General features: G+C 36.3%; 1 protein-coding gene across 5 annotated transcripts in view; it reads right to left on the reverse strand.

The window, feature by feature from the left end:
- HACE1 (HECT domain and ankyrin repeat containing E3 ubiquitin protein ligase 1) overlaps positions 1-26095 on the reverse strand; it is a 44793-nt gene extending 18698 nt beyond the window's left edge. For 2 of the 5 annotated variants that reach the window (XR_005557639.1, XM_039351074.1), the window contains exons 1-19: positions 25842-26095; positions 23873-23927; positions 20859-20948; positions 19236-19340; positions 16658-16733; positions 16151-16282; positions 15021-15103; positions 14445-14541; positions 13459-13560; positions 13010-13116; positions 12126-12276; positions 9373-9701; positions 8223-8318; positions 7512-7599; positions 5857-5968; positions 5673-5770; positions 4830-4917; positions 1047-1196; positions 215-411 (exon numbers count right to left, since the gene is read on the reverse strand). Coding sequence is in view for 4 of the 5 variants with exons in the window: in XM_039351074.1 (XP_039207008.1) it covers positions 215-411; positions 1047-1196; positions 4830-4917; positions 5673-5770; positions 5857-5968; positions 7512-7599; positions 8223-8318; positions 9373-9701; positions 12126-12276; positions 13010-13116; positions 13459-13560; positions 14445-14541; positions 15021-15103; positions 16151-16282; positions 16658-16733; positions 19236-19340; positions 20859-20948; positions 23873-23927; positions 25842-25917 (2232 nt within the window). In the remaining variant the exon portion in view is untranslated. Of the gene's footprint in view, positions 1-214; positions 412-1046; positions 1197-4829; positions 4918-5672; positions 5771-5856; positions 5969-7511; positions 7600-8222; positions 8319-9372; positions 9702-12125; positions 12277-13009; positions 13117-13458; positions 13561-14444; positions 14542-15020; positions 15104-16150; positions 16283-16657; positions 16734-19235; positions 19341-20454; positions 20545-20858; positions 20949-23872; positions 23928-25841 lie in introns of those variants that run through there. The other 3 variants (XM_039351075.1, XM_039351077.1, XM_039351076.1) reach the window with 3 other exon arrangements.
- Between the last annotated feature and the right edge of the window lie 373 nt (positions 26096-26468).

Here is a 26468-nt window from a genome sequence, read left to right on the forward strand (position 1 = left end):
CTTCAGAACCAATAAAGGAATATGCCTAGCGTATTAAACAGACTCTGTATGATATCTCATAACAGTTGGTAGCCATGGCTGCTTATTTCTGGTTTAATTTCTCAACACACTAGGAAAAAGCTGCCTATTAGAATCAATTTTGCAGTTAGTATACCAATTGAAGGGGGCTATCTTTCAGAATCACCCCAGACAAACGTAATCCCCAATGACTCACTTTGTTCTCCTGTGTGACAATTATGCTTGCACCACCCAGCTTCAAAGGCACTTCTTCCATTGCTCCAAATACATCCGTTTCCACCGAGAAGGTCAGCTCTAGCCCCAAATCATTGATATCATTGTCTAGAATCCACTGCAAGTTCTTTGCATACTCTGGATCAATAGATGCCACATCCTGATAGTTTACAGGAATACCTTGGAGACAATGCAAACAAAATTCAGTTTGCCTGCTGAAATGGTTTCATTCGTGGTCAATGTCTGCCCTCTACAGACTTTCTGAAATAACACAGGGTGAAACAGATTGCCTTCAGGAAAGTGATTTATTACAAGCCGTTCTGTTGCCACGAAATTATTGTTAACTGGTTGACAACTAAAGCTACACTGTATAGGCTACTGCTGTGGTTAAGAGCAGAACACAAGAAAAAGCCTCTTGCAAATCCTTCCTAAAAGATTCACTAAAGATGGACCTTTTATACTTAGCCTGTCACTTTCAGCTTCCAAGCCATTTGTAATACGTCCATCACATTAGCTAACTAGCCCTAAACTGCTGTAATATCTACATAAATATTTTTTACATGAAAAGCATTTGTAAAAGCACTACATTAATGCTAATTGGTGCCATCAGATGCTTAGCTATCATTATAGTTAGATGGGAAGCTTAAAGCTTTTTATATATATATTGTTGCTTTTGTAGTAATGCTGCAGCTCTCATTAAGCACAGTAATAGAGCGTGGAAGAGGCTTAAATAACATAATATAATTAACTTTTAGAGGTCTTTATTATCCACTAGACATCTCAACAAAACCATTAACATTTTAATAGAATCATACCAAGAATATGCTTGTAAAATGATCTTGTGAAGTAAATGTTGACTAGTTGTCTGTGATTAAGAGCTAAACCCAAGATTTGTCCAGCAAATCTAAAATAGTTCAAGTGATCAGGATTCACAGAAGAGTTGCTATTGGGCTGGAAAGTTGTTCCTTTAAAAAAAAATAATAGATTAAATTTATAGCTTTTAAAACATCAGTCACTTTATATTACAAACTCTTGTTTCGTTTTTGAGATTTAGAATAATGTACAAAATGAAGTGATAAAAATAAACTTTTCTCCAGAACAAAAAAATACAATAAAGGAGAAAACAAATATATTTCAGATGTACAATCCTGGTTTCAAATAAAAATTGATTTTCACCAATAGATTTCTAATCATCCCAGTTGTAGCAATAAAAATAGTTTCAAAAAGCATAGTATACAATTTTTGTAGACAAGAATTCCCTCATCATACACATTATACATATTTTACACCATTATACATGGTCATCCTCAGTGGCAGATATACATCTGGTCAATGTTAAAAAGCTATAGGTAAATTGAATGCAAAATATATAACTCACAGTAGATGACTAAATTTAAAATATATAAAATAACTAAGAAGAATTCATCAATCAACATAAACATTATAATTAATCAATAAACATAATAGGATGAAAACCTCTACTGCTCATTCCACAGGTGACAGAATCTTAAAATTTGAATTTTTAAGGCACCACAGACTTTGTTGATTTTTTAATTTTACTTGTCATTGTACAAATTACAACTGTCCCATTTCAACAGCCTAACAGTAGTAGACATAACAGTAGCTTGCCTGCCTTCTCTGCCAAAACTACCGAAATTCAAGGTTGGAGAGAGGGAATTATTCCTTTAAAATGTACAATATTCTCACTTTCTATACAGAAATAACCTCTGATTTTGTCATTATTTTCAGATTAAGAAAAGACCAGTCAAGAAATTGTAATTAAAAGTTTGGGATAGTAGTTTGGCCACTTGATTTTGAATCTAAAGGCCTGAAAGCAGCCATACAGGTAGTCCTTGACTTATAACAGTTCATTCAGTGATCATTCGAAGTTACAACAGCACTGAAAAAAGTGAATTATGACCATTTTTCACACAACCGTTGTAGCATCCCTATGGTCACGTGATCAAAATTCAGACACTTGGCAACTGACTCATTTATGATGGTTGCAGTGTTCCGGGGGAGGGGTCATGTGATCACCTGATAATCAAAGTCAATGGGGAAACCAGATTCACTTAACAACCGTGTCACTAACTTAATAACTGCAGTGATTCACTATTCATTCTATTCATGTAACAGTTAAAAATCACAGAACTAGTCACTAGAATACTTTAAAACTATTTCTTTGCATCAGGCAGTGATCATGGCGCAGGTGGCTAGATTCTGCGCAGCAGCATTGGGGATTCGCCAAAAACATAAATAAACATTTTAGATCTTTTTAATAATCTTTTATAATTGTTATTACGTGTTTTTATCCAGCATTAGGCTATACTTAATGTATTTTTATTGTCAAGTCAGTATGATTCAGACCTTGGTCACCCATTGATTACATCATTAATTGTAATATATCGCTATGTCTTCTTGTGTTAGTTCTGTTTAGTATTTTTTTATTTGAATGTTTAATTTATGTGTTGTCCTTTGGCTGTAATAATAAATTGATTGATTGATTGATTGATTGATTGGATCTTGTAAACCGTAAGAAAATTTAGAGCAAAAATATATTTCTGGGGAGAGATTCAGTTAAATATTTTAGATAATAATAATAATAATAATAGTAGTAGTAGTAGTAGTAGTAAAGTTGGAAGGGACCTTGGAGGTCATCTAGTCCAACCCCCTGCTCAGGCAGAAAACCCTATATCATTTCGGACAAATGGCTGTCCATTCTCTTCTTAAAAACCTCCAGTGTTGGAGCATTCACCGCTTCTGGAGGCAGGTTGTTCCACTGGTTAATTGTTCTAACTGTCAGGAAGTTTCTCCTTAGTTCTAGGTTGCTTCTCTCCTTGCTTAGTTTCCACCCGTTGCTTCTTGCCTTGGAAAATAGCTTGACACCCTCTTCTTTGTGGCAGCCCCTGAGATATTGGAACACTGCTATCATGTCCCCCCTCCCGTCCTTCTCTTCATTAAACTAGACCTACCCAATTCCAGCAGCCGTTCCTTATATGCTTTAGCCTCCAGTCCCCTAATCATCTTTGTTGCTCTTCTCTGTACTTTCTAGAGTCTCAACATCTTTTTTACATCGCGGTGACCAAAACTGGATGCAGTATTCCAGGTGTGGCCTTACCAAGGCATTGTAAAGTGGTATTAACACTTCACGTGATCTTGATTCTATCCCTCTGTTAATGCAGCCTAGCACAGTGTTGACCTTTTTGGCAGCTGCAGCACACTGCTGGCTCATATTTAGGTGATTGTCCACTAGGACTCCGAGGTCCTTCTCACAGTTACTACTATTGAGCAAGGTACTTCCTATACTATATCTGTGCATTTGTTTTTTCTTGCCTAAATGTAGAACCTCGCTTTTTTCACCATTGAATTTCATTTTGTTAGAAAGCGCCCATTGTTCAAGTCTGTCTAGCTCCTTCTGTATCTTAAGCCTGTCTTCTGGAGTGTTGGCTATTCCTGCCAGCTTGGTGTCACTTTTCCTTCACTTTTTTCTTGTTTTTTACATGTTGAAAGCTTTTTTTTGTTGTTATTTTTACTTTGTCGCAAGCCTTAGTTCGTTTTGAGCCTTGGCTTTCCTCACTTCATCTTTGGATGAAGTGAGGGCTATTTGCTGATATTCTGACTTAGTTATGTGCCCCTCTTTCCATTTTATATACTTGTCTTTTGATCTTTCAATTTGTCAGAGAGTTCTTTATGCAGCCATGCTGGTTTCTTTTGAGAGCTGTTATTTTTCCTCTTTGTTAGTATTGTGCTAGACTGGGCTTTTATTATCTCATTTTTCAAAATTTCCCAAGCTTCTTGAGTTGTTTTCCCCTTGAGGATTCTCATCCATGGAATCCTTCCCAAGCACTCTCTAAGTTTATTGAAATTAGCTCTCTTGAAGTCCAAGACTCTAGTTTGACTGTGTTCTATTGCTTGTGCTTCCATAAGGTGGAATTCCAATATAGCATGATCACTTCCTCCCAAGGTTCCTATGGCTTCAACACCTTCTATCATTTCATCTCTGTTAGTGAGAATTAGATCAAAAATGGCTAATCCCCTAGTTCTCTTCTCTACTTTTTGGGAGACAAATTGTCTGCTAAGTTAGTGAGGAACCTGTTTGATCTTCCACTTGGTGCAGAGTTTGTCTCCCAGTTGATGTCAGGGTAGTTAAAGTCCCCCATTATTATTGTGATGTGCTTCCTACATACGTTAGTTAGCTGACTAGCAAAAAGTTCATCTATTTCCTCTGTTTGGTTGGGTGGCCTGTAGTATACACTTATGGCAATGTCATTTTTTCCCCTTTTATATTGACCCAAATGCATTCAAGACAGTTTTTATCATTGTTGTGCTCTATTTTTGTAGAGATGTAGTTATTTCTTATATAGAGAGCAACTCCACCTCCTCTTTTATTTGTTCTGTTCCTTTTAAATAATTTAAATCCCTCTAGCTGTGTGTTCCATGTGTGGGTTTCATCCCACCATGTTTCCGTAATGGCAACAATATCATATCTGCCCTCATTAACCTGAATTTCTAGTTCACCCTGTTTGCTGTTCATACTCTGTGCATTGGTGTATAGATGAACTATAAGTATTGTAACCTAAAAAGAGACACCAACATACCATCAGCTGATTGAGTAAAAAGGGCATAATCTGGGTTAACAATCTCATTGGAAAGGATATCAAACCATTCACGTACCACACCTTGACCCTAGAAGGAAAAAGTATATATAGTATTACATATGCATAATTTGAAATATGCTAAGATGTTCATTATCAGTATAAAATGGCTTGCCTTTCGGGTGCTTGTCAATCAACTCATATTTATGACCATTTGCAATGACCCATGGACACATGACCACAATTTACATTTTTTACCAATTTCCAGCCAAAAAAAAACCCCATTCAAAAGTATAAATTCGCTTAACAACCACATGGTTAACTTAATGAATGCAGTAATTCAAATTATGACTGTTGTAAAAACGTTCATAAAATTGAGCCCAATCACCTGGTACCCCGACTTACAACTGTAACTGCTTATGACCAAAATTCTGGGTTCCACTGTGGTTGTAAGTTGATCTGTACTGGACCTTCAATGGCAGGTCTAGAGCTGCCATGGAAGTTATGAACTTCTGACCCCTCTTTTAAGAAGTTATGGCTCAAACCTGATTAATCACCCAGTGTTTTCAAATAAGAAGACACAAGCATTAGCACCAGATATAGCACTTTGTAAAGGAACACTAGTAGGAGGTTAGAAGTAACACACAATTCTGCTATTAATCTTTGCTTTCAGAAATACTTGTGTTTTGAAATATCTACCTCAAGCCCATTTCAACAGCCAAGGAGTATTTTCTCCTTCATTTAATACAAATTTTATAACAATTTTTGAACAATTTCTATCCTAAGGAAACTGGGCTCCTAAAAACCACATGATACAGTTATTATCCAGTATATAATGTTACTCACCATGCCTTCTTCACCATGGAAACGTACAGCAATTCCTTGCTTCAACTTTACACAATTTGCTTTAGATACAACTTCACAGCTGCTCCTAAAAATAGAATCTAAATATGAAAAACATTAATTTCTCACTTTTGTTCAATATGTAAGTATTTAATACAAAGAATATTATACACATGAACTTCCTTACCTCTATGAACCAATAGAATGTCACTTTCACTTACAGGCCTATGAACCATGTCAGAATCCGGTTGTCCAGAATGCAAGTGTTCATAAAACCATTCACAGCGATCTTTAAACGGCTAAGGAGAATATGCAAGAATAAATGTTTGATTTATTAGGGAGGGTAGAATTAAAAATAGAAACACTAAGACAAAGATTATGATTTCCGTGCAAAAATTCAGCATAATGTTTGTTTCTTAGCAGAAGAGATTCAAACAGCATATCACAAAATGTTTTGAAAGACTCCCATCATTTGGAAGGATGTATTTTCACAATGCCTAATAAGGTATAAAAGTGCAAAGCTATCTTGGACATAGAGAATTAGCAAAATGGTTCTGTTGATTCATCCCACTGATTACACAGCAGGCAACTTTTTCAGAGGCAACTGAAAAAAACTGGGAGAATCAAAGGTTGTAAAGTGAGTTAGGCCACACAATACAAATAGTTGTGCTTGGTTTAGAAAGGTCTTTGAGCAGGATCTTCGGAGGGGGGGTTCTCCGCGATATGAATTTGCGGTACATTTTTAACTTGTTCCTCATTTCAATTTTCTGCAATCTCAATCAGAGGGATCCCCAAGACTGCAAAGTGGGAGAGGGGCAGTTGGGAGTAATTCCCACTCTTTGAAAATATAGATTGTCCTTCTCCTGCTTAAAATCTTTGCATAGGTGACAAATCATCCCTTGTCATTTGGAAGAAAATAACTCTAGCCCAACTACATTTTTCTTTCTTAATATTTCTAATTTTGGCATTTTAGTCTTCAACCAGACGTAGCACATCTTGCTTACATCTTTAATCAATTTCAAACTAATAGTCAGACTCATCAATCTCCTCTTATCCTGCATCAGTGTTTAGCGCATAAACGTGAATAATCTTCATAAAGCGTTATCCAAGAACTCTTAACTGATTATTATTCTGTCAGTAATTGGATTTTAGTTTCTTGCTAAACCATTCCTAATGATGAAAACACTGCCATTTTTCATGTCCTGAGAAATAAACAGTGTGCTCTTCTGACTGAAAGCATCCAGTTCCAGTCCATATTAACTTGCTAATAGCTAAGATGTCAATGAGTAATAGATGCATTTCATCTTTCATTGTGTTAAGCTTTCCCATGCTTGTGTTTCTTGTATTCCATATTCCACCTTGATTTTGTGTTTAGAGCTTCAGCTTTTCTTTTCTCGCACTGCAAAATCAGCTAGCAAACATTACAAAGGCTTTAATCTGTGAAATAAATACTACCTCAGTAGCATGTTGAGTGCCATCATCTGGCACTGTATCATCAATCATTTTATATTTTCTATCCATGTGGTTTACCACTACTTTCTCAATTCAATATGAATTGATGCCTTTGCCATTGTCAGTAAAGTGATCGTCTGCTTCAAACATCTTTCGGTATACTTGCTGCCCAATATTGGTGCTTACTTCCTTTAGCTGGGAAGCTGGGATTACCTTTATTCCTTTGATCACCCTCCTGGGAATATACAGCCTTGACATGACTATGGCATATACTATACTAATGACATTCTTCATTCATCCCTCCCAGGAGACCCCAGCACCACCACCATAAGGCTACACAGCAGGACTTGGATGGGGAGAGGAATTTTAAATTAGGCTTTGAATATTTACCTGTGCTTTTATGATATGCATAAATCTGGACATAAGTTCAGGACACTCAAGAAGGAAATGGAAGTGATCAAATATAATTTCAGGATTTCTAGAAAAACAAACAGAACAGAACAGAGCTCACTAATTCAGGTCAAATATAGATCAACTCAGATGGAATTTTTACCTGTTTTAAATGCAAGAACAATTACAGTGAACTTCAATATTTAAGTCTAAGAAGGAGCATGGGTGAAATAGAAAACTTGCATCAAACTCAAAATTAAACAGCTGAGTTGAAAAAGTTTTGTTGTAACATTCCAAGTTGGCTGATTCTAATAGAGCAATACTTGGAATCGCTCAAGTGTTCCACCTATGCCAGGAGTAGGCAACCTTGGCTCTTTTATGACTCATGGACTTCAACAGTTGAAGTCCACAAGTCATAAAAGAGCCAAGGTTGCCTACCCCTGACTTACACAAAACAATAGCAACTCAGAACAAGCCTTTTATTTCCAAAACTTTTCCCCCACAAGCACAAGAAGAGATGGGACAGTAGTCCACACTGGCTTTTTGTTAACTAATCGACAGCGGTTCATCAGATGATTTTTAACATCCCTTTCGGGAATTATTTTAGAAAAGTTTCAAAAGAATAAAAATGTATCCAGAATCTTACTAAGAATCAGATAAGCATTCCAACCAGTTACGGCAACTACTTTCACTGAGCTACGCGCAACTTACGAAGCATGTGTATTTCTGGTGACATACCGGTTTACAAAGCATTTAAGAACATTGTCGTGTTTGCAGACAAACTCTATGAAGCGAGGAGATGTCATTCTGCAACAAAAGTCCAAACAGTTTAACAAAGTAACTATTGTAAAAAATAATTCATTGCAATGTTTTCTTTCCAAGATATTAAAAAAACTACTTTTGAAGCAGCTTCATTAAGGTTACCTGCTCTATATTAAACATTTTATCCATAAAGGTTTTTGAAAGGATAATTTAAAAAATATGCATAAACTCTAATTTAATAGAGTAGATGGGTGAAAAAAGCTACAAAAACACTCAGCTATGGAAGCACTCCCAGAGAAAGGTTCAAACCCCTTTAATGGTCTAATAATCTAATTTGAACACTTGTTATACAATATGTTATTTTAAAATAGAGCCCAGCATACAATTACATATACATAGATATTATATATGTTGTACATATTATCACTGTGATAATACAAAGGATGAGATGATATACTGCACTTGCCTATAACTTGTTGGTTTGATCCATTGTGGTGCGTGAACCACGTCAATATGATGTATACATGACGTATTGTTAAATAACTGTGACTTAATGGTATGTAACCTACCCAGAGTTAACTCCAAGGGGTCCTAAGAGTTCTTTGGGGGAGCCCTAAATGAGTATAATCTTTGTGACATCCCTCCACTGGCTATGATGGTCCAAGAGTTTTATTATCTTGCTCTCATTTTTCACAGTTTTCCTATTTGACCTGTCTCCTGACAATTAAGTGCATTCTCAAATAAATAAATGAGAAAGTGTAAATCCTTCTTTAAGTTAACATTTACTTCTGGTGATTCTCCAGAATTCTGCTGGGATCATATATGGCTTCTGGTGACAGGACAGAAACAGAGATCTCAGTATTCACAGGTCGATTATTTAACTCAGGCCTTGAGTTACAATGGCAATCGGGACCAAGACTGCAGTCACTAAGCAATGTGGTAGAAAAGTGTGGTGTAACAACATTTAGCAACAGCAATCCAGCCAGCCCCGGGTATCACTGTAACCCCAAGACCCGCAGGTCACTTAATGGGAAGCAGAGAATAAACCAGGTTTTAAATGATCTGGAAGAAGAAGGAAATGAAAAGCTCTGAAACTTACCCTTGAGGCATCTGACAAGAGCAACACATATAAAATGCTTGAATGACAGCACTCAGCCGGTTTGCTGTCACAGAAATAACATCTTGGCAGTCCACGTAAGCTTCCTGGGCACTGCCAACTTCATACATTTTAGATCCCTCTGTTTCCACAGAAAGTGCATTCGTCTCACTTGAAGCTACTTCAAAAGTCGGTGTAGGAATGCTATCTTCTTGCTGACTGGGTCCTTTTGGCTTCAGCAAGATAGAAGAGATGTTGGCTTTGTCCTTCATTAATTCTGCAGATATTAGGGCTAGCCATTCGTCTAATGAGTGCCAAAGTAATTCCAAAGGCTACCAAATATAAGTTAAGGGGATAAATTTTAGGTCAATGTACAATAGTTTATTGTATGCATTTACTGATATGAACACTGGCAATTCTAAGGTATTTTCCTTTTTTAAACAAACAAGTAGGGAAGCCATTTCCTCTGGCATATTCTCTGTCATGAAAAATAACCATTTTCCTGATAAATATTAAAATAAAATATTAAAAAGAAATAAATGAGAGCCAGTATGGTGTAGTGGTTAAGTTGCTGGACTAGAAACTAGGAGACTGAATTCTAGTCCCGCCTTAGGCATGAAAATTGACTGGGTGACTTTGGACCAGTTACTCTCTCTTAGCCAGGTTCACATCAAGCTTGGGCAACAAGCTGATCGATTAATTCCTGTTGCAACCAATCGATCAAAATTAGATTGATGTGGAGAAAAAGTTGATCCTGCACTTGCTGAAAAGGAGGAGGAGGGGGGGAGGGGAAAGGGGAGGGGGAGGGGGCAGATGATCTAAAATCCAGCAGTTAAAACCTAAAAGAATCTCTACCACAGCAGAAAACATCAGTATGTTTCTTTCCCAATTCTTAAAAGAGATTGCAGATAATCACACTTTGCAAATACCAAACAAATCACATATTCTAATATATACAAATGCCAATCATTTATTATAGAAATCTCTATAAGAATAACCTAAACCAGTGGTGGCGAACCTATGCCATGGGTGCCAGAGGTGGCACTCAGAGCCCTCTCTGTGGGCATGCACGCCATCACCCCCGTCCTAGGCCTTCAGCTGAGTTTTATAAAACCTTTTCACTTTAGGCCTCCGCCGCCGTGTGCAAAAAAAAAAAGTTCAATCAGTCAATTTCAACTTCTCGCAGGAAAAAAAAATCTTGCAAAGTTGGAATTGATTGATTGAACTTTTTAGTCCTACCCAGTCTGCTGTTACCACCGCAGCCATGCCCAGCCAATGGGCCACGCCCAGCCAATGGGCCACACCCACCCAGCACTCGACGATGCATAAGTGGGTTTTGGGTTGCAGTTTGGGCACTCGGTCTCTAAAAGGTTCGCCATCACTGACCTAAACAGTAACAATGCAAGATTACAGTTTTTGAATAGCTGGCAGAAAAAATATCCACAATTTATAGGATAATTTATTTTTGTCATTAATTTATCAGTATGACAGCAAAGTATGAGTTGGGCAAGTCAAACACTCTGAAATTCAACTTCCACCAGGTATATAGAAAGAAAAAAGCGTTTATACTGTTAAAAAGGATTGTAACTGATGAGTTAATAAACAGCAATGTCAAATTTCATTGTAATGAAGAATGAAATGCATTCTTTATGAAGCTGGATCAACATTTTCCATTTTTGGTGTCCTTCAGATATTTCCTAGTCAAGTATTGCTAGCCATTCTGGAGGTTACTGGAGTCTTGATGGGTTAGACTCCTGCTGAAAAAATAGACCACAGTTTCAAGAGTCTCCCAAGAGTCTCTTCACTTTCTGCTTTCCCAAGTAACAACAGTGGTAAGAAGGCTGTTTGTAGAATTACATTTAGGGATTACTTAAATGCATCGAATGTTAGATAACTTGATTTATAAAATAAATGAAACAAGAAGTGAAAGTTTGGCTTCTTTTTTTTTGTTCATACAGTAACATAATCATGTGACAATAATAAAGGCAAGGAGTAAAAACATTACTTCAATATTTGAAACCTCACAGTTAACAAAGCCACAAACAAGTCGAATAAATATTCAATTGCAAGAAGCATCACAGTATCAGACAAATGAGAAACAGTTGTCATGCCTTTAGGTAAATAAAAAATGTATGTATAAGTATTAGAAGATGATAGTCATGGAAATCATGTGCAAAAGCAGGGGTGTCAAACTGCCGGCCCACGGGCCAGACGCATCACGTGGAAGCCGCGCCCACCCCATTGCCAGCAATGGCAAAACTGGCCCAATACATTGCGCAATGTCACGTGACGTCGCGAGTTTGACATGCCTGTGCAAAAGGGAAATAATTACCGTAACTAGAAACTATAAATATTAAATCTTCCACCAAAACCTTTATCTAAGAAATCTACTGCCTCACACACAACATAGAGATTTTCAAAGAAATAATAAAACATAAAAAAAATCTAACTTTGTTTCCAAAAGCCCAGATATTGTACCGGATAAATTTGGGTCTAAGTAATTAAACTAATCAACTAAAGATATGCAATCTGCATAAATGTATTAACATCTTAAATAGAATTAACTTTAGACACATAAATATAAAACAGTAATGATTATAGGGGAAGAGAAAAATCAAGGCGGGCCAACTTAAATAGATATCAAACAAATTTATTTTCTTCTCATGTGGATTACCATACACAAACATGATACCATAAAAATTCCTCTCTGTATTATCTATTTTTCTACTAATATGTAGTAGCATTACTTTTCTGACCTTGAACACTTGACTTCTTGGAGTTTTATTTCCATTGTAGCCCATATCATTTCCATTATTGGAAGTGGATGGACCAAGACGAAAGACATGGCAAAAAATCCTCACTATCCTCAATAGACTCTTCATTTGTGCCTCATAATTACTTGACAAACTGAAATAAAGCATAGGCAATTGTTTTAGTTAACAAAATGTATATAGAAAATTTATATTGCAGGAATGCAATAACTCTAAGTAATCATATAATAAAGACTGAAGGCCCCATTCTCCAAACATATTCAAACATCAAAATATAGAGGAGTCATTTCACAAATCTCCATCATTTGACGGAGACTTTAAATAATATAGATAAGCTATCCAATCAATTACTATGTCATATTCCAGTAGTTCTCAATCTTTTCTTTATCACGGACCTCCTTTAAATACCTTTTGTGGCTACAGACCCTGGCCCCCAAGACTTAACTCAAAGTTAAATCATAATATTTCTTCAAGCCTTCATGGACCCCCTGTGATGATACCACAGTCCCTCAGGGGTCTGCGACCACAGGTTGAGAACCACTGTCATATTCCATTTGCAAGGGACAAGAGCTCTATGCAGAAAATGATGCTAGTTCTGTATCCATATCTTGTATCTCTATATCTCTAATCCAAGCATCTGAATGGGACATGATGCTTATTCTTTATTGACATAAATATCATTAAAGCATTTTCACATTCAACCCCTTATTTTAGCTTTACTTCCTTTCCTCTGTAAACAAAACCATTGTGTCTGTTCAGAAAATTCTAGCTGCTTCCCTATTATCTTTGAATCTACGTAAGTTCAGCTTGATGGCAATCAGAATATATCATTGCAGGAAAAGGAGGAGGAATAACAATAACTATGTTACCTAAGCAATTTATGGCCATTCGTAGTAGCTACTTCAGCAAGACTCGTTAAGATTTTAAGATACTGGTTTTCATTCTGCTGAGATAAGTGTTCTAGGACTTGGCGCAACTGGTTATAAAAAGAAAAATCATTAAGATTTATTATCACATTAATTAACATAAGTAAGGCTTAACATTTCTGCTACTAATAAGAGCTAGTTTATATATGCATAGCTCTATGGATATAAACCCCACTGAATTTAAAGGAGGTTATTTTATGCAAGTTCTCAGGATAACACTATGAAAATGTATACCTATAAATTTGATCGAGATGCCTTTCCAAATAAACATATATAGAAACTGACTATAAGCATGATTCATTTAGAATTTCATAGAAGAAAAAATGCATTTACTTAAAGGAAGCACCCACACATCAATTTTAGGTTCAACACAAGAGGAAAACTGAATTTACCATGTTTTCTCTAAGATCTTCATTTTGTGTCATTTGAATAATTGTTTGAAAAAGTCTAGGATGATGTTGTATTAGAACTTCACAGGTCTCTCCATAACCTCCCTGGAAAAAAAAAACAGTATTTTCATATAAGCAGGCATTTCTACACATTCAAAAATTGTTTCTTAAATGCTGAAGATAACTGAAAAATTTGATAAGATCACACACGGGTGTAAATTTAATAGCCTTGCTAGGAAGGCATGGCCATTTTTTTCAAAAACTCAGAATTCACTGTCATGGAAGTGTTTTAGGTCACATCTCAAAATTTTAAAAAATCCTTTTTTTCAATTCTAAAATAAAGATACGTTTCTCTTTCACCACAGTAAGGAATACTGACGACCAGAAAAATATATTTTCCACAATGTTACAATATAAAACAGTATCAACTTTACGCCAATTCAAGTCAAACTACTGGAAGGAATGCCTATGAATTTAGGCCTTTCCTTTGAAAAAACATAAATATAAATACACCCAGGCCTGGGCGTCATTTCCTGGTTATGCTAATAATATATGACTATAATATTTCTCAGCTGCTATACTTAATTTTTATTTTTGTATTATGTTTTTAATTGGCTTTATTAAATGTTATTATTGTTTGCTGCCCATATTTACTTGTTTGAGATGGGTGGCATATAAATTGAACGAACGAATGAAGGAATGAATGAACAAACAAACAAATAATATACCCAAAATATCTTGTGGAATTTCACCCATCTTTAATATTATTTTAGTTGAATATCTGGTAGTTACTAATATGGTTTTGGAGGTGATATCTGAACTATGTTTTGTGGGCACCATGTTGGTGGCCTCTATAGCAATTGTTCTTACATTATCTGTCAACACCTCCATAAAATGCTAAACAACTGTGTTTACATGATTGATGATTACAATGGCAATGAACAAGTCCATTTAAATTGTCCATATATAAAGTTGAAACCAATTTATACCTGTACACAAAGATCAAGTGGGGTGACTCCATTTTTGTCTGGCAAGTATTTGGCTCCTCTCATCAGGAGAATCTGTGCAGTGTCTCTTTGACCATGGCTATATAAAATAAAGAAACCTGATAAATTCTAGTTAATGCAGGCTTTGCTGTCACCCATTCTTTTCTACAATCCATAAAACATTTGATAAATAATATGCATGATTCTAAGGAAGTCTGAATGAGAACTGATTAGGACATCCTTCACACAGAGGTTGGAAGAAAACATCTACTGTCGTTGCATTACTGTGAAAATCACAGATGGACTTAATTATACTACGATTATTACATAATCAATTTCATATAAATCTTTAATGAAACAAACAGAAAGGCAACTGTGAGGGCCTACTGTGAACAATTGGTCTCATTTGGCACAAGACAGTTTCAAGTCCAGTTAAGCCAAGGCAATTGATGCAGTTGATTAAGAACAGGGGTGAGAAGGACAAAGCCAGCATTATACGTACTTTGTCACTTTTGGTTGATTGCAATTGTAACACAAAGTATATTTCATGTAATGTTTAAAATGGCAGAAAAGTTATACCTGCAAGCAAAGTAGAGGGAAGTTGCTCCTGACACATTGGGCCTGTTAATATCTGCACCGCTATCTAAAAGACACTGAACAGTCTTTGAAAAAGAAAAAAAAATGAATGAAGTAAATGTATAAACATGATTTAAGCTTCAATCCTATGCTCTTTAGTTTCACTAAATTCAATGCAACTTATTTCCATTGCATGCAAACATCTACAGCAGTGTTTCTCAACCTTGACAATTTTAAGGCATGTGGACTTCAACTTCCAGAATTCCATAGCCAGCATTCCACTGATCTACAGGATTATGTTTCTATATTACCAAAAACATGTTCTCCAATAAAAAAAACCTTATATACTGAAATTAAAATTAAAAATTAAATTTATTTTCCTACCTTAGCTCTACATTTTAGACTTTATCACATAATCGTCAGAGTCACTGAGAGTGAGATGGCTTGCATATAAATTTAGTAATAAATAAAAAATAATAATGTTCATTAAAATGAGAGATCAGTTAGATTATTAAGAATTAAAATAATATCTTCCCAATGAATTAAGCCCCTTGTAAATAAGTATGTCTATCAATATTATAAAATGTTTTAACATAAACTGAGAATGTTGTGTACAAGTGACAGAAGCCTTATTAATACAATCTACCAGATTTCAAGGTTATGTTGTCTCTAAAGATGATAGACATAGATGAATCACTGCCATCCCAGCTGCACCACAAACGATCAAGTGCAACTAATGCTGTCACTGCATTATGATCCAGCCTAAAACCTGACTGAAATAACTAAATGTCTAAAACAGGGATGTCCAACCTTAGCAACTTTTAGATTTGTGGACTTCAATTCCCAGAACTCCCATGGTTGGCTGGAGAATTCTGGAAGTTGAAGTCCACAAGTCTAAAAGTTGTCAAGTTGGACATCCCTGGTCTAAAAGGTCTAATAGTTTAAAATTTATGCTGAACTGAAAAGTCCATCATTTTCAAAATCAGCAATTATTTTTTAACAATATTATCTGCTGAGAGTCAATAAATAACATTGGCATTTTCTGGGATTGGGAATCTTGAATATAAAATGTTTACAGTCTGATTACTGTTAAGGCCAGAGCATTCAGGATCAAGCTATCTTCTTCAACTTACCGTCTTATGGCCATTTTGACAAGCCACGTGAAGTGCTGTCTGCCCCATTGCATCTTCAACATCTACATTGGAAACATGCTGTACAAGGTCATGAAGCAGTTCTGTTCGTCCATTAACAGCAAGCCAATGGATCTGGGTCAAAAGATAACAGGGCATGTATTCAGCAAGGAAATTTACAGGTTGCTCACATGCATTTCAGTGCTAAACAATGATCTAATGTTCATGGAAACAGAATACTTAAGATCTCCATTAGCTTAGAAATTTCAGAAAAGTCTATAAAAATAGAGCTAGTCCACAACTTATGATCAGTCGCTTAACAAATGTTCAAAGTTACAAGAATCTAAAAAAAAGTTAGTTACAACCCATCCTCAAAGTTACAACTGCCACATTACAACCCCCCCCCCCAGCCACATGGTCATTTAAACACTTGGAAACCAGCTCACATTTACAACCAGTTGCAGTGTCCCATGATCATGTGGATGGCAGGAATAAAACTATAGCACTTACTGCTGTCAGACCTTCATTGTTGCAAATGTTGACATCAGCACTATACTCCAGTAGCTTGCTCATACACTTTTTCTGGCTGCATAGAAAAAAATAAATTAAATATCAGTCATATGTCCAATATCCTTTTTTGTTTTATTCATTAATGAATGTATATACCACCTCAATCCAACTGGACACAAGGAGGTTTATAACTTATATATCAAAATACAGTAACTATTAGTATTAGTATTCAGTAAAGAGGAGGAAGCACCAGAGGCTTCATGATTATATCAAAGCAAGTAAAGACACTTTATTGAAAGAATCACTGAAAAAAGGGCTATTTGTGAAAATAAAACTGATGTATGACTGTACAAAACAACCTTGAAATCAGACTAGAAAAATGGAAAACCAAAGTATTTCATAGACATTTTGGAAAACCAGGGAACATCAGAACATGGCAGTGGTTTAATGAACAGTACATTCAAAAAGGAAAGAGATGAAACGCTATTTGCTGCCCAGGAACAGCCACTGGCAAACAAGTGACATCAAGGCAAAAAAAAAAAAAAAAGATCTGTTTGGATAGTAAACATTGGCTTTACTGAAATAAGGATAGAACAACTGGCAATATAATAATTGGATTGCAAAAAAAATGTTATGATCAAGCTGGGAAGATATCACACCAACATTTATGTAAAAAGTTTTGTTTTAAGTATTATTAGAAACATGAAGCCACTGATAGAGTCATTGAAAATGATATAGCAAAAATGTTACGGGATTTTAAAATCCAGACTGACACCGTGAACACCAGATACTGCTATCATTCCCAATCCTTGTTGAGGACAAAGAATTGGAAAAGATGACAAAATAGTGAGATTTGCAAATAAAGATCACCAAATTTTGGAAGAAGCCAACAGTGGTAAACAACTGTTATTGGAGTGCTAAGTACAATACCGCAAGGACTTAGAATTTAGATTGTCTAAATTTGAAACAATTTTCACTAGCCGGGCTATACATGATCATATTGTTGGACACCTCATACATGCTACCTTTATAATTCCCCAATTCCTGAAAGTTGCCATGGGCACAGATCAAATCATGAAGAAAAATGGACCACATTGGCTATGACACACAACTACTGGGACTGGAATAACAATGCAGTGATATAAAGCATAAACCTGTATAATTGTATAATAATATAAAATTACTTTAATTCCCACATATCCAATAAAAGGCCTTCTTAATGTTGGAAATTCCCTCTGTATAACATGCAAATATTCCTCCATCTGAACCTGTGGAGGCCGAGTCACATTCTTTTAAATAGAAAATTAATAAAGTCATTAGGTCTATGCATAGCATTCTGTACCGAGCATTTGCTGCACATGTTCGGACAGAAATGTGTTTCTTTTTCTTCTTCCTTCTAGAGATGACATCACCTTAAAACTTAAATCAGGGTGGGCTGTATACAGAGATGAGATTACATAGACAAAATTATGTCCAGTTTGTGTTTGTGTATTTTTTAAAAAAATAAATAAGACTGGAAAAGAGAGAAGGAGACCTCTGGGAGGTAAATCCCTGCACTGCAGTCCCCACCTCCAAAATGTGTCCAAACTAAATTATAGATACTTGATTGTTTTGCTGTCATATTCAGTGGCACAAATAAATTCTTCAGACCATTCAGGATATTTGGAATATTCTTAGCAATGCGTCACCAAACTTAGGAAAAGAAAGAACAGGCTGAAAATCCTTCACTCCACCATTCTGCCTTTGATTTTAGCACTGATTCATGACATTCCTGTAGCTCTCCAGTGACAGGAGCAGGTTACAACTCTTCCCCTGAGTATAAATTATGGATGAAGTCACACTAGGTTCCCCTTTAGTTGAAAGTGCAGAGTACAAAGATCATTGTGTCTTAGAGAGTTGCAACTCAAATCTTTAAAATGGACCAGCACTTTAGTAGAAACTAAATATACTGCTCACAAAAATAAAGGGAACACAAACGTATAGGATCCTATACATTTGTGTTCCTTTTATTTTATTTTTTTTGAGCAGTATATATAAATATATTAAAAAATTACCTGATAGTACTATAACCATGGTCTCAGTTCAGTTGGACTGAAAATGAAATACTAAGCTAAACCTGTTATTATAAACTCGATTATATTTAAACATACCCTATAAACATATTTCTAATTTTGAAAAAAAGAATGAAATTAGATGTAGTTAAAATTAAAGCTCAGAAACATCTCTACATTATTTGAACATTTTTAATGCAGGTTGTCGGTTTCCTTGGATTGAACCCGAATATCATTTTTCATGCATACCTTTAAATCTCAAAAATATGGAACATAATTTATTTGGCAATATTTGCATCTAAGACACCCAGAAGATGAACAAAATTATAGCTTCTTATAGTGGTTAAGTATTACTCTGAAGCGTAAACAATCCTCAAATCTGACTAATGTATAGCATCACTATATTTCAACGAAGATTACGTTAGGCCTCTTAAAAAGCTGCACTAAAAGATCAAAAACTGTACAATACTTAGCTATTGTTGTAACAGCTACTACTCAAATAGTTAAAGGTGATTATTAGAACTTACCCATTCCGAGCAGCTAAATGAAGTGGAGTGCACCCAGAAATATCCTGGTAATTGGGATTTGCACCTTTTTTTAGCAACAGGATTAGACATTCAACTGATCCACAGCTATGGGAGAAAATTTAGAAATATCTTAACAAAAAAACAGTAGAAAAGGATTATTTTCACAAAAAAGCAGCAACATAATGATATAACATTAAATTTGAAAGTTATGACTTTCATTTCAACTTATCATTTTAAAAAAATTGAGCTAAAAATTAAGATGATCAGCCAAGATAAAAAAGTTGTTTATTACAGAGTAACTAAAATATTGAAACTGAAGGGAAAGCTGAACATGTTAAATAAGTTATCAAGTACTTAAATTAGGGGTTCTTTGATGTTTTTAAAAATTACTAGTCTATTGTATGGAATATGGCACAAAGAGCTGTCCTGCAAAAATACTTTCAGTATTTCAAACTGCTGCTCAAACACAAAAATTGCTTCCAAGAATGGACAAATCCTACAGACTTCTCAACATACTATTAATACATTCTATGCCTCAAAGGCACCTGAGTTACTTTGATACTTAATGAAATACATGACAGAAATAAAACCTGTAGGGCATCTCTAACAAAAGCTCAAGAACATTTTTAAAATTGACATTTCGGGGATATTTCAAATGTAAATAACTAGAATTTCCATAAAGCCACTTCTATGGCCTCATTGAATTAGCCCTTAAGAAGTTTAAATAATATCTACAGATTTGAGATGAAGGTTGGTTCATCAAAAAATTAAGTTTGGGGTATATTGGAAAGAATACATTCAAAGAATGTACTTGAAAGGACATCATCTTTCCCATGCTAGAGGCGCAAAAGGGCTCACTGACTCATATGATATGGGCATGTGATCATTTAGCATATGTGGGAAAATGTATTAATGTTTATTACTAGATATATAGGAAAATCTTTAAATGTTAAAGATATTAATGTGATATTGAATTAAATACTAAAGTTTTGGAATTTCAGTGTTTATCAGAAATGGTGGTTGTACAGAGCAAGCAGCACACTGAAGGGAAGAATTAGATTAACAACTTGGAACATTGATATTATTCAATTTGTCAAGGAAAGATTATTGGAAATTTATGATTTATCTGTTTTGGAAAAGACAATATTCGCTACTAATCAAAAGATGTGTTTGTGTGTGTGTGTTTATGAGAGCCAGTTTGTTGTAGTGGTTAACATACCAAGCTAGAAACCTGGAGATGGTAAGTTCTAGTCCTGCCTTAGAGACAAAACCAGCTGAATAATTTTGTGCCAGTCATTCACTCTCAGACCTAGAAAGGAAGCAATAGCAAACCATTCTGAAATCTTGCCAATAAAACTGCAGGGACTTGTCCAGGCAATTGCCAAGACCCAACTGGAAGGCACTCACTCAAAGATACAAAAAAGCTTTATATTTTTAGCTTGCATTTTTATTTTTATTTTTTACCTTTTCTTTAAGATTGCTTGTTTTATTTAAAAAATGTTATCATTGCACAAATTAAAATATGATTTAATATATTCTAAAAATAAAAATAACTTTCAAAAATATGGGGCATACAACGAAAGATTATTAACACATTTCACAACCTTCTGAGGACTGTCTTACTTAGCTGCAATATGAAGCAAGCTCCTCTTCACACGTCCAAATGCATAATTGACATCAAATTTTGAATTTGAAAGCAACTCTGAAACAGATCTAAGACATATTTTAGTTAGCTGTATTTTCAGCTACTTTTAATAGGGACAGATAGCTGTTGTATATGACACATCACTGTAAGTCAAAGAAAACAAGAACCCCACCTTACTGCTGTTTAAATTTGGATACTCAGCTGAATTTTAATTGCATCAGTGGAATATTTAAAAACAGGATGTGCAAGTGTCCTTTAATTGTTCCACAGCAAATTTTAAGAGGTGTTGATTAACATGAAATATACCCACCTACATAATTACTCTCAGCCACCCTATAATCCGGACGTCTCAACACTTTCAGAAACTGTGCCACAGACCATTAGTTATTGGTATTATATACGAGGGCACTTTGGAAATAAACCTCCAAATCTGGGCTATGTGGGGGGGAGTGGTGATCAAAAACATCCCAACGGAACTGCTTCAAAAGTTCTTGGGTGCGTCTAGCAGTGTGCAGGCATTATTGTGAACCAACACAACAGAAATCACATGCCCCGATGCTTGTTATGTATAGCTCATCTGAGTTTTCGTAACATTTCACAGTAGACTTCTGAACTGATGGTCGAATCTCGCTCCATGAACTTCACCAGCAGTACTCCTTTGGCATCTTCACATTTGGCGGGATTTTCTATGGCACCACTTCCAGTGTGGTGTTGGTTCACAATAATGCTCATCGCACATCACTCGATGCACCCAAGAACTTCTGAAACAGTTCCATTGGGATGTTTTTGATCACACATCCCTGTAGCCCAGATTTGGCGCCAAGTGACTACTACTAAGGAATTTCAAACCTTGCAAGACGTTACGACAAGTGCCTCAATTTGAATGGCGATTATGTCAAAAAGTAATGTGACATTGTAGTTTTCTAAGGCGTATAGTAAAAGTTCTGTCTCTGCGAGTGTCTATCATTGATAACCAAACGGAGGTTTATTTCTGAATTGCCCTCGTATATATAGATTAGGTGTTCCAACAAGACATAACTTATGAATAGTCACAGCATAAGATCAATGTAAGAAACATACTCAGTATACTTAAGTAACTATGAATCTGAGAAATAATGAGAGGAGATAAGAGTTACCCAAAGGAGAAAAAAACCTCTCCAAATTTCAAGTAAGATTGAGGTCGTTTTCAGAATAAGCTATCGTAACAGCCAGAATAAGCTATCGTAACAGCCAGAATGAAAGTTTATGGCACAAAAAGAAAGCACACTGGAATATAGATTTTCAATAGCAAAGAAGAAAGGACAAAACAGACCTCTTAATCAATAAAAGGAAGAATATAATAAGAACATCAGAAGAACCACAACCACCATACGTTTTGAAAGAATACTCGAGAATAATCACAGAAAAGAATGGGCAACTGCAGGTTTAAAGGAAGATAGAGCACTTTTTATTAAAATCCTTTAAAAGAGGATTATAGAATGATGTGTCAATAAAGAATATATTTAGGAAGTGATTTCATTGTAAAGGAAGAGAGAAGCACAGACAAAGCTAAATACCTACTGAACTGTTTAGGAATTCAGAAGAGGCAACTGATGTACTAACATCCTATGTTAATAAATACAAAACAAAACTGTGGCCTGAAAAATTTAAAAGACCAGTTAATATAACTGTACTGGAGAAACAAATGCAAGAGAATGTACAGATTATTAAACAAATAAAAAAGATGAATAAAGCCATACATGGAAAGAAAAATGCCAAACGAACATGTGTGTGATGTTAACAAATGATGAACTAGACCAGTGGTAGCGAACCTATGGCACGCGTGCCAGAGGCGGCACTCAGAGCCCTCTCTGTGGGCACACGCACCATTACCCCAGTCCCGCCTCCTCCCAGAGCCCCCTCACCAGCAGCCTCCCCAGAGGAGAGTCGCCCCCAGGCACAGCCCACGCAAAGCAGCGCAGCCAAGGACATGGTAGCTGGGCAGTGGGGACAAGACTCTGCCCTTGCGCCCCATCGTGCGCAGATGATGCTGCAGGGCATGGGCGGAGGACCTGGCTGCCATGGCGCTGCTGGGCTGCCTGGGTGATCTGTGGTGGGCCATGGAGGTGGTGGGTGGCCCAGCGGGCAGGGCAGAGCATGGACAGGATGGGGAGCGGTTTTTGGGCCTCGGTCTCTAAAAAGTTCGCCATCACTGAACTAGACAAAAAGTGTTTGTACTTGGCAAGGCTGAAGAAGTAGAAGGGAAAGAAAATAGATAAGGTAGATAGATTCAAAGGGGTTATGGGAATATTACTGGAAAAACTTACAATATGTACACTGCTAGAGATAGGCTGATAGAGCAAGCAGTCACTAGGAAATGAACCCAACTTAATGGCATAATTACAAAATATTTTTCATTCGTTTTCCTATGTTTCACTAACAGTGCTTAAAACAGTCCTATAAATTTTCTATTTTATATAGGAAACATCATTGTAAAAAGTTCCAATTTAAATTTATTCATGGGAATGATTACTACACCCAAGATAGAAGTATATTTTTTTTATAAAATTTACCCAGTTTAAAACTGACATACACATTGAAAAAATAAGAGCAGTGCAGTTCTAGCTTGCTTATCAGCAGCTTTGTTAGGTTATCACCTTCAAAAAACCAGTTGTGAATAATTGCTTCATTTTTTCAAAACAATGGAATGAGAAAATACAATTTATTCAACTCTGGCATTTTCTTCAAATTTGGCTGAAGTTTTTGTAACACTTCTGGATCACAAGCAAGAAACATTCAAAAACAATCTCTTTTGTCACCTCTATCACGATTAGGATGGAAACATTTCATAATTTTAAAAATAAAAAATAAGCTTCAAATGAGATCAAACAAAAAACAGTTTTAGACACAAATATTGCACCTTCATCATATTAAAAAAAAAAATAGTTCTTCCTGTGATCCAATATGCAAAGCCTCAACAATTTTTCTTACAGAGCTGCTTGTGAAGACTCACCTGTGTTGATCAGCCATAACCATTGGCATTAACGTGTAAACAGCAGTTTCACTATCTGTGTAGAAAATAAATTATAGCTGTAATACATTTTGAAGCATATAATGACCTTGCTACTTGACAAGATTGTAGAAGCATCGACAAAGTTTTTCCAGTACAGACATTTTCTGGTTACAGTCAATAAACATCTGTTAATCATTATGGTATATAAAGGATATTTGTATATTCTTCATTACATAGTATTTTTCAAACAAGTAGAGCTTCCGTCCCATGAGGTACCCAAGGAAATCTTTAAATAGCATTAATTCATTTGAAACTACTTCCCTCAGCAACTAAATAACATCCTCATCTCAAAATACTGTATTTCTGAAGGAGCAGTAGATAAAATATTAACAAAAAAAAAAATAGAAGCAAATGTGCTGCAACTATTTATCAACACAAATAACGTAAGCATGAACAGTACAGCAACAATAAAATTATTCTCTGGTAAGGAATAAGTATTTTAAAAAAGTAAATTTAAAATGAAAATTACACAGAAAGAGGATGTAAATTGCAAGTTAAAATGACTAGTGAATGGAGAAAAATATAATGCTCCAACACTGGGTTTCCTGCCTGAGCAGGGGGTTGGACTAGATGACCTCCAAGGTCCCTTCCAATTTATTATTAATAATTATTATTATTAACTAAACTATCTAGAATAGACCACACATAAACCTGTTGATGGTTCTCTGGGCCAGGGAGAAAGGATTTTCAGTCACATTTTAAGGGCAGGCTAGCATACTTGCTGCTGACCTTCAGAAATAATTTAATATTGATTTACCCCAGAGGCATTTGGGAAATGATGTAATCCCCTTTCTGTTTATGGTACTATTGTTTTTATATTTAGTGCCCATTTGCAGTTATCTGCTGTATATTTTCACTTTCTAATATGAACACTGAGAATTGCTTGGAATAAAAATACAACAAATAAATAAAATTCTGATATGGTGTTATCTGATATATCTCAGTCCTGCCACATTAAAAATAATGACCAGCAATTTCAATTGGGCCCAGAAGCCTCCTGCTAACCAATGCAACAACTATAACATTGGTGAAATTCTACGTGGACCTGATTGTCCTACCCATAATCTGGTCACCATATTTGTACCAGCTGCAACTTCCAAGCCCTCTGCAAAATGCATGACAGTAGTCCATATGAGTGGTTATCAGGGCTTAAATTACCATTGCCAAAGCATGGTCCAAGTGAGGGCATAAATAGAGCATGTACAAAGTACATCCTGGCCAATTTCCACCTGCTGCTTGAGCAGCAGCCGAGTCCAAGTTACAAACCATTTCCCTTCAAAAATTCAACCCTGCCCAAAATGCCTGGACCAAGGTTATTGAATTGCCTGGTAGTTTACTGCCAAATACCAAGGAAAAGTGATTGAAATGTGAAGAAACATTCAGACTTCATATCAGAAATGGTCTGAAAATTAAATCAGTACTTAAGTAATAGCTACTTAAATGAGCAAATGAATTCCCGTGGCTTGAGGTTTTCTAAAGGAGATCTAGGTAGCCACTATCTTGGATAATTAGTAGATTCCCGCTGCAAGCAAAGCGTTACACTACAAAACCTAGAAGATCCTTTCCAATTCATCCCTTCTTTGACATAAGTGCCGAACTTCAGCACACTTTGTTCTGACTTTGCTTAGCTGAGAAGGAATTCCTGATGTATTTGATTAGTAAATGGGAAGAAAATAAGGAAAAAGCTGCAAGTCAACCACTTCCAAAAAACACTTGAGTATAATACGGCGTCTCCAGTTTTAGAAGTACTTTTCCTCCTAGATCTCTGCCCCCCCCCGCCGCCAAAAGAATCTAAGACTTTTTCTTTTCACTCCTTCCTCCTTCCTATGATCCTCGACCTGCAAGCCACAGCTCTTCGGACATGCACACACCCATCTCGCATTACTGTCCCCGTAGCGTGCGCTCTTACCCTCCGGCAGCTCGATGGTGCGGGCACGACGGAGGGACCTGGTGAGACGGTTCAGCTGCTCCATGGCTCTCTCCATCCTCGGAGCCAGGCCTCCTCCAACACCGTCACTGCGGCCGCTTTATGCCCGGCCTGCCACGCGGAAATCCCGGAGCCCGTCAAGCTCAGCCCATGGCCAGCGGCGCCACGAAGGCTAAACACAACCACGCTCACCCGCTGCCGGTTCCTGGAACTCCACCGCTTCTCGTTTTCGCAATACGCATGCGCCAAATGCCTACAGCAGGAACGCCATAGAGCGAAGTCAAAATAAACGGGACCGCTCTGGAGAGGCGCATGCTCAGATAAGTACCAGGCATGAGGAAAGCTTCCGCCCTCAATTCATCCCTATCTTTAACTTCTTGGGCGGGGCATGCTACATCATGACGTATATAGATAGGCATAGTGATCCAAGTGATGCCACAGAAACCATCATTTACCAAAGAAATCATAATTTTTCAAACTTGGCAACTTTATGTGGACTTCGACCCGCAGAAGTCCTCGGCTAGCTGGCTTTATGCAAGATTCTCCGCTAAAGTTATCAGACCCAGAGAGCAAGTAGATGGCAGCAAAAGGTTGGGAGTTTCGGCATGG

Source organism: Crotalus tigris, unplaced genomic scaffold (assembly GCF_016545835.1).
Source record: "Crotalus tigris isolate CLP2741 ecotype Arizona unplaced genomic scaffold, ASM1654583v1 scf7180000018371.15429387391:27106975, whole genome shotgun sequence".
Lineage (NCBI taxonomy): Eukaryota > Metazoa > Chordata > Lepidosauria > Squamata > Viperidae > Crotalus > Crotalus tigris.